The following is a 13,802-nucleotide window of genomic DNA, read 5'->3' on the forward strand; positions in this document are numbered from 1 at the left end:
TTTTACTGTGACTCTGGCAGCATCTTCTTCCTTGGTAAAGACAGATGCAAAGTACCCATTTAGTACCTCGGCCGTGCCCTCTGCCTCCATGAGTAGATCTCCTATTTGGTCCCTAATCGGCCCCACCCCTCCTCTTACTCCCCGTTTACTGTTTACATGCCTATAGAAGACTTTTGGATTCCCTTTTATGTTGGCCGCCAGTCTATTCTCATACTCTCTCTTTGCCCCTCTTATTTTCTTTTTCACTTCCCCTCTGTACTTTCTATATCCTTGTTGACTATTGTTTATTATATTTTCGGTTTCTAGATGTTTTTCTATTACATCTTTGAGTAAAGATTCCATTATCTTTCCTACCACCGACGTTAAGCTAACTGGTCAAGTTCCCTGGACTGGTCCTATCTCCCTTTTTAAATATATCACATTAGCTGTCCGCCAGTCCTCTGGCACTATTCCCTTTTCTAATTAATGTTTATATATTTGTGATAGCGCCTCTGCTATCTCCTCCCTAACCTCTTTTAATATGCGCGATGCAATCCATCCAGACTGGGGGGTTTTATCCCCTCTAAATTTGTTAGTTTATCCATTATCTCCCCTCTTTCTATCTCAAATGTCTTTCTATCTTTTTCAATCTCTTCTTCCAGTGTCCTGCCCACCGTGTTAGTCTCCTCGGTAAATACTGAGGCAAAGTAACTATTCAATATTTCTGCCATTTCGCTGTCATCACCTGTGAGTTTATCTTGTACATCCCTTAGTGGCCCTATCCCTGCCCTTTTGGTATTACGAGTCTGTAGGATACTTTGTTATTTCTTTTTAGATGACTCGATAATTTAATTTCGTAGTTCCTCTTCGCTTTCCTAATTGTTTTTTGAATTCTTTCCTAACCTCTTCGTATTCCCTTTTGTCATCCTCTCCTTTATTGTCCATGTACTCAGTGAATGCCTTTTTCTTTAGTTTCAATTGTACCCTTCTCTCTTTATTCATCCGTGGTGTTTCATTATTGGCTAATTTGTTCTTGTTCTTTTTTTAGGGGAATATATTTCTCCTGAATTCTGTTGATCACCGTTTTAAATATTTCTCACTCCTGTTCTATCTCTTTGTCTGTCAGAATTTTTTCCAGTTTACCTTCCCTAGTTCCATTCTCATCCCCTCAAAATTTTTTCCAATTTATTACTTTGGTCTCTGTCTTAATTATGTCTTTCTCAATCATTATTTTAAACCTTATTATGTTGTGATCGCTATTACCTAGATGTTCCCCTGCACTTACTTCTCTTATCTGCTCCGGTTCATTTCCCATTATTAGATGCAGCAGTGATTCCTCTCTTGTTGGGCTTCTCGTTGGGTAAGAAAAGAGACACTGTAAAATCTCCATTCCCTTTTCCCCTTTCCCTACCTCTTCTTGCCAGTTTATTATGGGGGGAGTTAAAATCTCCCAGGATTATTATTCAGTGTTTTTTTTTTTACTCATTTCATAGATTTGTCTCCATATTTCATCCTCCTCTTCCCTTCCACCATTAGGCGGTCTGTAGAATATCCCTAATAATGTGATCGATCCCTTATCCTTGGTCTCAATCCATATGGATTCTGTTTCTATCTTAATATTATTTATGTCCCTTTTTTCTATTGCTATTATGTTGTCTCTAATTAATACAGCTACCCCATCTCCCCAAACCCTCCCCTTTCCTTTCTAAATATGTTATATCCTGTTATATTTAACTGCCAGTTCTGTTCTTTATGTAGCCATGTTTCAGTTATTATACAGGTCGCTGGTCAGACCGCGGATGGAGTACTGAGCCCAGTTTTGGTTCCCCCCACGTGGTGGGTGATGTAGTGGCTTTGGAAAAGGGCCAGAAGAAAGCTACAAGATCATTCCTAGATTAAAAGGGCCTCAGATAGACTCAAGGACCTTGGTCTATTTATTTTAGAGCAGCGTAGACAGGGAGGCGAAGTGATCGAGCTCTGTAAAGTAATGAAAGGGCTGGATAGCGCCCCTACTGATAGATTATTCTAGTTTAACAGGATTGGGGAGAACCAGGGGACAGGAGTTTAAACTATGGAAGAGTAGGACTGGATGTCAGGTGGTTCTCCTTGTCCCAGAGAATATTGTGAGCCTCTGGAGTGAGTTGCTGGCTGGTGTGGTGGCTGCTGACTCTCTGTTTGCCTTCAAGAAGGGAGCTGGGGCAGAGATCACGTCATATAGAAGGTAAGTGGGTTAACAGTTAACGTACACACGGTACATGTGATCCCCTGGACTGGTTTCGATCGCCTGAGAGGAATTTCCCAGAATATTTTTTCCCCTTATTGGCCCTGGGGTTTTTTGCCTCTACCAGGAGATTACATGGCTGCCTCGGTGGGGGGGGCGTGGGAGGCGGAGACGGGGGGACGGGCGCGGGCAGGGGGAGGCGGAGACGGGGGGGACGGGCGCGGGCAGGGGGAGGCGGAGACGGGGGGGACGGGCGCGGGCAGGGGGAGGCGGAGACGGGGGGGACGGGCGCGGGCAGGGGGAGGCGGAGACGGGGGGACGGGCGCGGGCAGGGGGAGGCGGAGACGGGGGGACGGGCGCGGGCAGGGGGAGGCGGAGACGGGGGGACGGGCGCGGGCAGGGGGAGGCGGAGACGGGGGGACGGGCGCGGGCAGGGGGAGGCGGAGACGGGGGGGACGGGCGCGGGCAGGGGGAGGCGGAGACGGGGGGGGACGGGCGCGGGCAGGGGGAGGCGGAGACGGGGGGGGACGGGCGCGGGCAGGGGGAGGCGGAGACGGGCGCGGGCAGAGGGAGGCGGAGACGGGGGGACGGGCGCGGGCAGGGGGAGGCGGAGACGGGGGGGGACGGGCGCGGGCAGGGGGAGGCGGAGACGGGGGGATGGGCGCGGGCAGGGGGAGGCGGAGACGGGGGGGACGGGCGCGGGCAGGGGGAGGCGGAGACGGGGGGGACGGGCGCGGGCAGGGGGAGGCGGAGGGGAGGCAGGAAGTGTTTAGCCATGATGGTCCAGGCAACATGAGTGTGAGGCAGCTGGTCTCTTCCTGCCTGTCATTTTCATATATTCATATGTTCACATTATAACGACAGTGCCCCCGATTATCAGGCCGACGCCCCCCGATTTTTCGGGCCGAGCTCTGGTTTGCAGTTTACGAGGTTCCTTACTGGTCGTTTGGAGATCAGCCGCTGGTGGAAGCGGGCCACACGCCCGAACACCTCCTGGCAATACCCGTGCAGCTCCTCCAGCTCGTCTTCGATGACCGTGGCGTCCATCGGCTCAATCTTCTGGATCAGCTGCTCCCCGGAGACAATGAGCTGGTCGATCTTGTTGGTATTGAGGGTGATCTCCTGCTGGAAGGCCTGTCACGGTTTCCAAGGCAAAACACAAGCACAGTTGGTGACGGGTGGGTCGCTGTTCGACGCAGTGCCAATGGTCAAACGCCAGCTTAGGCCCTTTCTCCCAACGCAAGAAATCGGCCCAATCTCTCCACTTGTCTCCCCCCCCCCGCCAACTCCATCACCAAAAACTCATCCCGTCTGGACACCGAGATTCGAACCCTTTGATCTGGACTCCCCCAATGTCCTCAGCACCCTCGGGTCAGGGAGGGGAGGAAAATCAGCCAGGGTTCCTGCTCCTGATCGCCAGCCAGGGACTCCGGAATGGAAGGTGGGTGTATGGGGGGGGGGGGGCGGTCATCGGGTAAGGGCAGAGCCGGACGCCTCACAGCGCGACACCTCACGCGGTCGAATAGCTCTCCAACTCCCAGAGTCCAGGCTCACATATAGGAGCACAGCACCAGACAAGGACGAGTGGGCGGTCCGGCGGGCTCCCATTGGCGTATGAAGAATGGCCCCCTTGAAGCGAGGTGCTGGAGGGCCATGGATCAGAGTGTTCGGGAGAGGAGGAGGGGAGAAGGAAAAGAAAGAAAGGAAGGAAGACCCTTCTATTCAGTGAGTAAGGTGTTTATTTAGCACTCCACCATGAATCAGAAAAATCCCAAAGCATTTCTCACACAACGGATTACTTACACAACAATGTCACTGCATTCTGAAAGTAAATCTATGTGTTTACACACAGCAAGATCCCTCAATCAGAGCAGCAATGAGACAAATAACCATCTAACCTGTTCTTTAGTGATGTTGGTTGAGGGATAAATATTGGCCAGGACCCCGGGGAGAACTCCCCCTGCTCTTCTTCAAAATAGTGGCCGCGGGATCTTTTACGTCCACCCGAGGGGGCAGACGGGGCCTCGGTTTAACGTCTCATCTGAAAGACGGGACTTCCGACAGGGCAGCACTCCCTCAGTACTGCACCGGGAGTGTCGGCCTGGATTGTGGGCTCAAGTCTCTGGAGTGGGGACTCGAACCCACGACCGTCTGACACTCGAGGTATACAACTGTATTGAAGGAAATAAACCAGGGAATGTGTACGGGCCCTGGAATGGGTAACCACGTCGTGCCGTGCCGTCCTGTCCTGTCCCGTTCCGTCCTGTCCCGTCCTGTCCCTGTCCCTGTCCCGTCCCGTTCCTGTCCCATTCCTGTCCCGTCCCGTGCGGGGAAGTAACGCTGCCCCTGAATCGAGCTTCACTTACATTCAGCTGTCTCACTTTATCATTGATGTCACTCTCCGAGAAATGCTCCACATTGGTCAGTTGCAGGTCCATCTCTGTGAGCCAGACCAGAATCCCGTCCCTAGAACTTTCAAACTCTTCCCTCTGGTTGGTGAAGTGCTGTGGAAATATAAACAGGGTAGGAGGGGTATCGTGTTAGGACCCCCAGTCAGTGTGACATCCCGTCCTGGTGGAGAGTCTCCCAATGTGTACGGTGTTACTCTACACTCCTGTGGGGGGGTGGGGGGGGTCATCGGGAAGTTACACCCACGTGTGTGCCCGTTTTGCCGATTTACATTTACACCCAAATTTCCTGTCAATCACATCAGCAAAGGCTGGAATTTTAAAATGGGAGTAAAAACATCGGGGCCCGAAGAAAGGGCCAAACTCACATAGGAACATAGGAACAGGAGGAGGCCATTCAGACCCTCGTGCCTGCTCCGCTATTTGATAAGATCATGGCTGATCTGTGATCTAACTCCATATACCTGCCTTTGGCCCATATCCCTTAATACCTTTGGTTGCCAAAAAGCTATCTATCTCAGATTTAAATTTAGCAATTGAGCTAGTATCAATTGCCGTTTGCGGAAGAGAGTTCCAAACTTCTACAACCCTTTGTGTGTAGAAATGTTTTCTAATCTCGCTCCTGAAAGGTCTGGCTCTAATTTTTAGACTAGGCCCCCTACTCCTAGAATCCCCAACCAGCGGAAATAGTTTCTCTCTATCCACCCTATCCGTTCCCCTTAATATCTTATAAACTTCGATCAGATCACCCCTTAACCTTCGAAACTCCAGAGAATACAACCCCAATTTGTGTAATCTCTCCTCGTAACTTAACCCTTGAAGTCCGGGTATCATTCTAGTAAACCTACGCTGCACTCCCTCCAAGGCCAATATGTCCTTCCGAAGATGCGGTGCCCAGAACTGCTCACAGTACTCCAGGTGCGGTCTAACCAGGGTTTTGTATAGCTGCAGCATAACTTCTGCCCCCTTGTACTCCAGTCCTCTAGATATAAAGGCCAGCATTCCATTAGTCTTATTGATTATTTTCTGCACCTGTTCATGACACTTCAATGATCTATGTACCTGAACTCCTAAGTCCCTTTGGACATCCACTGTTTTTAACTTTTTACCATTTAGAAAGTACCCTGTTCTATCCTTTTTTGATCCAAAGTGGATGACCTCACATTTGCCTACATTGAATTCCATTTGCCACAGTTTGGCCCATTCACCTAATCTATCAATATCACTTTGTAATTTTATGTTTTCATCCACACTGCTTACAATGCCACCAATCTTTGTGTCATCGGCAAACTTAGATATGAGACTTTCGATGCCTTCATCTAAGTCGTTAATAAATATTGTGAATAATTGAGGCCCCAAGACAGATCCCTGTGGGACTCCACTAGTCACATCCTGCCAATGTGAGTACCTTCCCATTATCCCTACTCTCTGTCGCCTTTCGCTCAGCCAACTTCCGAACCAAGTCTGTACTTTTCCCTTGATTCCATGGGCTTCTATCTTAGCTAACAGTCTCTTATGTGGGACCTTAACAAATGCCTTCTGGAAGTCCATATAAATAACATCCATTGACATTCCCCTGTCCACTACTTTAGTCACTTCTTCAAAAAATTCAATCAGGTTTGTCAGGCACGACCTATCTTTCACATATCCATGCTGGCTCTCCCTGATTAACTGAAAATTCTCGAGGTGTTCAGTCACCCTATCCTTAACTATAGACTCCAGCATTTTCCCCACAACAGATGTTAGGCTAACTGGTCTATAATTCCCCGGTCTCCCTCTCTCTCCTTTGTTAAAAAGCGGAGTGATTTGTGCAATTTTCCAATCCAGAGGGACAGTTCCTGAATCTGGAGAACTTTGAAAGATTATAGTTAGGGCATCTGCAATGTGCTCACCTACTTCCTTTAAAACCCTGGGATGGAAACCATCTGGTCCTGGGGATTTGTCACTCTTTAGTGCTATTATTTTCTTCATTACTGTTGCTTTACTTATATTAATTTTATCGAGTCCCTGTCCCCGATTCAATATTAGTTTTCTTGGGATTTCCGGCATGCTATCCTCTTTTTCTGCTGTAAATACTGACGCAAAGTAATTATTCAACATGTCCGCCATTTCCCCATTGTCAATGACAATATCCCCACTTTCAGTTTTTAAGGGGCCAACACTGCTCCTGACCACCCTCTTTTTCCTAATATAACTATAAAAGTTCTTCGTATTGGTTTTGATATCCCTTGTGAGTTTCTTTTCATACTCTCTTTTTGTAGCTCTTACTATCTGTTTTGTGACCCTTTGTTGATCTTTGTATCTTTCCCATTCGCCAGGATCTGTGCCATTTTTTGCCTTTTTGTATGCCCTTTCCTTACATCTTATACTGTCCCTTACCTCTTTACTTGTCCATAGCTGTTTTTTTAGGCAAGTAGAGTTCTTGCCCCTCAGGGGTATAAACCGATTCTGTACCTCGTTAAATGTTTCTTTAAACATTTCCCAATGATCATCAGTCGTTTTACCCATTAACAGATTTGCCCAGTTTACTGTGGACAGTCTCTGTCTCATCCCATTGAAGTCAGCCTTGCCCAAGTCTGGAACTCACACCGTATATTCCTTAAGTATGAAAATTAAAGTTTCAAGCCCTCGAACCATCTTTTATGCACAGCATGTTTAAGAACCTGCAATCAGGGAAGTTTGTCACTTTTTGATGTGACTTATACCATTAAAATCCCATTCAAAGAAACAGAAAACACAGAGCAGGTCTCTGTCAGCATCATTTTAAGAAAAAACTCAACAAAAATCGCATCAAAACACCTGAAAAATGACCTTGTTTCCGGCTGCACCTGAGATCCTGGGCTTTACTTTACACCAACCAGGACAACGCAGCCCACTTGATTGGGACCCCATCCACCACCTTAAACATTCACTCCCTTCACCACCGGCGGATATGTCCACAAAAAGCAGGACAAATCTAATCCGACCAATTACCGCCCCATCAGTCTACTCTCAATCATCAGCAAAGTGATGGAAGGTGTCATCGACAGTGCTATCAAGCGGCACTTACTCACCAATAACCTGCTCACCGATGCTCAGTTTGGGTTCCGCCAGGACCACTCGGCTCCAGACCTCATTACAGTCTTGGTCCAAACATGGACAAAAGAGCTGAATTCCAGAGGTGAGGTGAGAGTGACTGCCCTTGACATCAAGGCAGCATTTGACCGAGTGTGGCACCAAGGAGTTCTAGTAAAATTGAAGTCAATGGGAATCAGGGGAAAAACTCTCCAGTGGCTGGAGTCATACCTAGCACAAAGGAAGATGGTAGTGGTTGTTGGAGGCCAATCATCTCAGCCCCAGGACATTGCTGCAGGAGTTCCTCAGGGCAGTGTCCTCGGCCCAACCATCTTCAGCTGCTTCATCAATGACCTTCCCTCCGTCATAAGGTCAGAAATGGGAATGTTCGCTTACAATTGCACAGTGTTCAGTTCCATTCGCAACCCCTCAGATAATGAAGCAGTCCGTGCCCACATGCAGCAAGACCTGGACAACATGCAGGCTTGAGCTGATAAGTGCCAAGTAACATTCGCACCAGACAAGTGCCAGGCAATGACTATCTCCAACAAGAGAGTGTCTAACCACCTCCCCTTGACGTTCAACGGCATTACCATCGCCGAATCCCCCACCATCAACATCCTGGGGGTCACCATTGACCAGAAACTTAACTGGACCAGCCATATAAATACTGTGGCTACAAGAACAGGTCAGAGGCTGGGTTTTCTGCGGCGAGTGACTCACCTCCTGACTCCCCAAAGCCTTTCCACCATCAACAAGGCACAAGTCAGGAGTGTGATGGAATACTCTCCACTTGCTTGGATGAGTGAAGCTCCAATAACATTCAAGAAGCTCGACACCATCCAGGACAAAGCAGCCCGCTTGATTGGCACCCCATCCACCACCCTAAACATTCACTCCCTTCACCACCGGCGTACTGTGGCTGCAGTGTGTACCATCCACAGGATGCACTGCAGCAACTCGCCAAGGCTTCTTCGACAGCACCTCCCAAACCCACGACCTCTACCACCTAGAAGGACAAGAGCAGCCGGCACATGGGAACAACACCACCTGCACGTTCCCCTCCAAGTCACACACCATCCCGACTTGGAAATATATCGCCGTTCCTTCATTGTCGCTGGGTCAAAATCCTGGAACTCCCTACCTAACAGCACTGTGGGAGAACCTTCACCACACGGACTGCAGCGGTTCAAGGCGGCGGCTCACCACCACCTTCTCAAGGGGCAATTAGGGATAGGCAATAAATGCCGGCCTCGCCAGCGACGCCCACATCCCATAACGAATAAAAAAAAATTCCCGTGTATGGTCTTTAGCCTGGGCGTGGAGTGATTACAATGAGTGTTTGGGTGCAGGGGTCGATTGTGGGGGGCGGGTAGAAGATGAAACAGCAAAACAATTGGGGTGTAGCATAATCACGGGCGTAACAGGCATCAGAGTTTCCTCGATCTTTTACGCTGGATATTTGTTTCACGCCCCGATTACACCTGTCTCTGGCTGCAAATACACAGGAAAATCCACCCCCATGGTGTGCAAAGAGAATGGCGGGATAGGTTTGAGGAGCTGAATGGCCTCCTCCTGTTTCCTCTATCAGATGATCTGCTTTCTCTGGTCCAGGAGGGATTCGAACATATCCGACACCGGAGGTTCACGGGCCTCGACCTTTGCGTGTGACAAAACAGTCACCAAACTATCTCCTCTGGTGGGGGGAGTCCAGGACAAGGGGGCAGAACCTTAAAATTAGAGCCAGGCCGTTCAGGGGTGATGTCAGGAAACACTTCTTCACACAAAGGGGAGTGGAAATCTGGAAGTCTCTCCCCCAAAAAGCTGTTGAGGCTGGGGGTCAATTGAAAATTTCAACACTGAGATTGATCGATTTTTGTTGGGTAAGGGGATTAAAGGTCATGGAACCAAGGCGGGTAAATGGAGTTAAGATACAGATCCGCCATGATCTAATTGAATGGCGGAACAGGCTCGAATGGCCTCCTCCTGTTCCTATGTAACAGACTGGAGGGGCTGAATGGCCTCCTCCTGTTCCCATGTAACAGACTGGAGGGGCTGAATGGCCTCCTCCTGTTCCCATGTAACAGGCTCGAGGGGCTGAATGGCCTCCTCCTGTTCCCATGTAACAGGCTCGAGGGGCTGAATGGCCTCCTCCTGTTCCCATGTAACAGGCTTGAGGGGCTGAATGGCCTCCTCCTGTTCCCATGTAACAGGCTCGAGGGGCTGAATGGCCTCCTCCTGTTCCTACGTAACAGGCTCGAGGGGCTGAATGGCCTCCTCCTGTTCCTACGTAACAGGCTCGAGGGGCTGAATGGCCTCCTCCCGTTCCAATATTCCTATGTAAACAAGGTAAATTCCCCCCTTCCCCGACGAAGCGGTTTCTTGCCGTTGATCGCTGGCGCCACGGTTACCTTGAGCCGGCGTAGAATGGCGGTGATTCGCTTCTGGAGACTGTCCCACCGCTGGTTCCCCTCGTGCACCATCTGCTTGAGGCGGCTGGAGGAGTCAGTGCGATTCTCTCTGGCCAGTCTCCGGTACTGCTTGTTGATCAGCTCCAGCTGGGTCAGACTCTCGTGAATCTGTCTCTGAAAGGTCTGCAGCACAAGAATGAATCGTAAAATCACACAGCTCAGAAGGAGGCCGTTCAGCCCATCGTGCCTGTGCCGGCTCTTTGAAAGAGCTATCCAATTAGTCCCACTCCCCCTGCTCTTCCCCCGTAGCCCCGCAAATTTTTCCTTTTCAAGTATTTATCCAATTCCCTTTTGAAAGTTATTATTGAATCTGCTTCCACTGCCCTTTCAGGCAGCGCATTCCAGATCATCACAACTCGCTGCGTAAAAAAAATGTATCCTCCTCTTCCCTCTTTTTTTTTGCCAGTTACCTTAAATCTGTGTCCTCTGGTTACCGACCCTCCTGCCAGTGCAAACAGTTTCTCCTTATTTACTCTATCAAAACCCTTCATAATTTTGAACACCTCGATCAAATCTCCCCTTAACCCTCTCTGCTCTAAGGAGAACAATCCCAGCTTCTCCAGTCTCTCCACATAACTGAAGTCCCTCATCACTGGTAAATCTCTTCTGCCCCCTCTCCAATGACGAAAGCACATTAGCCCCCTCAGGAGGAGTCTGTCACTGACCCTCTCTCATCAACACAGATGCAGAACCAGCAAACATATAGGGCGGGAACATCCGTGGGAGGGGAGGGCACAAGACAGGTGCTAGGGGATCGGCTGTCCCACGAAGAACATCCGTGAACAGGTTAATCCGTCGCAGACAAAGCATGAATCCGATAGCCCAACCCCCAACCCCCCTGCCTTTCTCTCCCCATTCCCCAGAATCTCCGCACCAGTGCCCAACTTGAGACCAGCCAGCTGCACAATCAAATCATTCTATCTTTGCGTATAACATATTAAAAATCTTACATCTGCCCTACACTCCCATTTAACTTTTCCTCATTATAAATTCCTATGTCCACATTTTTAACAGAAACCGCCTATGTAAACTTGTCAGGCTGACTATGGGTACGGTGGTGTATTGGTTCTGTTACTGGGCTAATTATCCAGAGCACGCGAGTACAAATCCCAGGGAAGGAAACCTGCCGTCCTTACCCGGCCTATATGTGACTCCAGTCCCACACTAACTGCCCTCTGAAGTGGCCCAGTGAGACACTTAGTTTGTATCAAAACCCATTACCAGCAGTTCAAGAAGGCTCACCACCACCTTCCCAGGGCAACTAGGGATGGGCAATAAATGCCGGCCTTGCCAGTGACGCCCACATGAATGAAAATAATTACACAATTCCCCCAGTTGAGTCACTGCAGCATGATCACTGGCTGGAGGGTGTAATTACAGCGTGACCTGTTTACATAGGTTCCTGCCCCACTCCAGAGATTTGAGCACAAAATCTAGGCTGTCACTCAAATGCAGTACTGAGGGGGTGCTGCACTGTCAGAGGTGCCGTCTTTCGGATGAGACGTTAAACCGAGGCCCCGTCTGCCCTCTCGGGTTGATGTAAAAGACCTTCGATGCCCTGACCAGTTGTTCCTCAGACTCACTCGGTCCCATCTGTTGAGGTCAGCCATGACTTACCTCGAACTTTTTCAGCTCCTCTTTGGCGACTGTGTATAAAACCTGTGAGGAGTTGGGCTGAGCCGCTGTCCGCTCGGCCCCCTTCAGCCAGTCCTCGAATCGAGAATAGTCATCCAGAAACTTCTGCCAAAGCCGCCACGTCTCCTCGATCCTGCGAAGGCAAAGAAAGCACGTGGCTGTTACCTCAAGGCCCCCTCATTCCTCTCATCCCCGGCCCCCTCACCAACCCTACCCCCAGGCCCCCTCATCAACCCGACCCCCAGGCCCCCTCATCCCCCCCTCTTCCTCCTAGCCCCCCTCACCCGCCGGCCCCCCCTCATCCTCCCAGCCCCCCTCCACTTCATCCTCCCAGCCCCCGCACCCCCCCTCATCCTCCCAGCCCCCCGGCCCCCCCCCCCCTCATCCTCCCAGCCCCCCGGCCCCCCCCCCCCTCATCCTCCCAGCCCCCCGGCCCCCCCCCCCCCTCATCCTCCCAGCCCGCCGGCCCCCCCCCCTCATCCTCCCAGCCCCCCGGCCCCCCCCCCCCTCTTCCTCCCAGCCCCCCTCACCCGCCTGGCCCCCCTCACCCGTCCCGGCCATCGTCAGCACCGCTAACCCACCGGGTCCTCACCCCGAGTTCACCCACATTCTAATGAGAGATACTAATGGAATGTGGACTTGATCTCGAGGGGGCTGGAATACAAAGGGGTGGAATTTCGATTGCAGCCGTGGTGATACCCCATCTGGAGCCCTGTTGGCAGGTCAAACCCCTTACATTAAATATAACAAACATACAAATACATCAAAAGTGTAAACAATGGCCAAGCTCAAAAAGCTGCTACTTCAATGAGCAGCAGGAATCCACAGTCACTCAAACATCGTGCAAACATTCAGTTCTGGGCAACGCCCCTCGGGGAGGATATATTGGCCTTGGAGGGGGTGCAGCACAGGTTCACCAGAATGATAACTCGAGGGAATACAAGCCGAGTCTGAGATGATTAAGGGGGGGATCTAATTGAGGAGTTTAAGATGATTAAAGGATTCGATAGGGTCGATAGAGAGAAACTATTTCCTCTGGTGGGGGGAGTCCAGAACAAGGGGGGCATAACCTTAAAACTACAGCCAGGTGGTTCAGGGGTGATGTCAGGAAGCACTTCTTCACACAAAGGGGAGTGGGAATCTGGAACTCTCTCCCCTCAAAGGCTGTGGATGCTGGGGGTCAATTGGAGCTTTCAAAATTGAGACCGATAGATTTTTCTTGGCTCAGGATATTAAGGGAACAAAGGCGGGTAAATGTGGTTGAGGTACAGGTCAGCCGTGATTTAATAGAACGGCGGAACAGGCTCGAGGGGCAGAACGACCTCCTCCTGTTCCTACGATACGACAGAGTGACTCGCTCGGCCACTTCAGAGGGCAGTTAAGAGTCAACCCCGTTGGTGGGGGGCCTGGAGTCACATATAGGCCCAGACCGGGTAAGGACGGCAGGTTCCCTTCCCCAAAGGACATTAGTGAACCAGTTGGGTTTTTACAACAATCCGACAGCTTCATGGTCACTTTTACTGAGACCAGATTTTTATTTACAGATTGTTCATAAACTGAATTCAAATTCTCAAACTGCCCACGGTGGGATTTGAACTCACTTTTCCGGGATTATTAGTCCAGTAATTGGTGCTGGGCTAGTGGGAGAGGGGAACGACAAATCAGCCAGGGCGTCTGCCGCACTCGGTCAGTGACCTCGGGAGGGTTGGGGGGGGGCGAGGTGAGGAGGTTGGGTGCCATTGTAATATTAACGACAATGTCCCCCTCACCACGGTCCCCGCGTGTCGATGCCCAGTCCCCGCGTGTCGATGCCCAGTCCCCGCGTGTCGACCACGTGTCGATGCCCAGTCCCCGCGTGTCGATGCCCAGTCCCCGCGTGTCGACCACGTGTCGATGCCCAGTCCCCGCGTGTCGATGCCCAGTCCCCGCGTGTCGATGCCCAGTCCCCGCGTGTCGATGCCCAGTCCCCGCGTGTCGATGCCCAGTCCCCGCGTGTCGACCACGTGTCGATGCCCAGTCCCCGCGTGTCGACCA

At 50.8% G+C, this 13,802-nt stretch overlaps 1 protein-coding gene across 1 annotated transcript in view; it reads right to left on the bottom strand.

Moving 5' to 3' along the window:
• LOC137326740 (nesprin-2-like) overlaps positions 1-13,802 on the bottom strand; it is a 246,195-nt gene that overhangs the window by 5,532 nt on the left and 226,861 nt on the right. Inside the window, exons 48-51 of the mRNA XM_067992112.1 lie at positions 11,751-11,901; positions 10,074-10,256; positions 4,567-4,704; positions 3,140-3,334 (exon numbers count right to left, since the gene is read on the bottom strand). Of these exons, the coding sequence (XP_067848213.1) occupies positions 3,140-3,334; positions 4,567-4,704; positions 10,074-10,256; positions 11,751-11,901 (667 nt within the window). The remainder of the gene's footprint in view (positions 1-3,139; positions 3,335-4,566; positions 4,705-10,073; positions 10,257-11,750; positions 11,902-13,802) is intronic.

Source organism: Heptranchias perlo, chromosome 10 (assembly GCF_035084215.1).
Source record: "Heptranchias perlo isolate sHepPer1 chromosome 10, sHepPer1.hap1, whole genome shotgun sequence".
In the NCBI taxonomy this organism is placed as follows: domain Eukaryota; kingdom Metazoa; phylum Chordata; class Chondrichthyes; order Hexanchiformes; family Hexanchidae; genus Heptranchias; species Heptranchias perlo.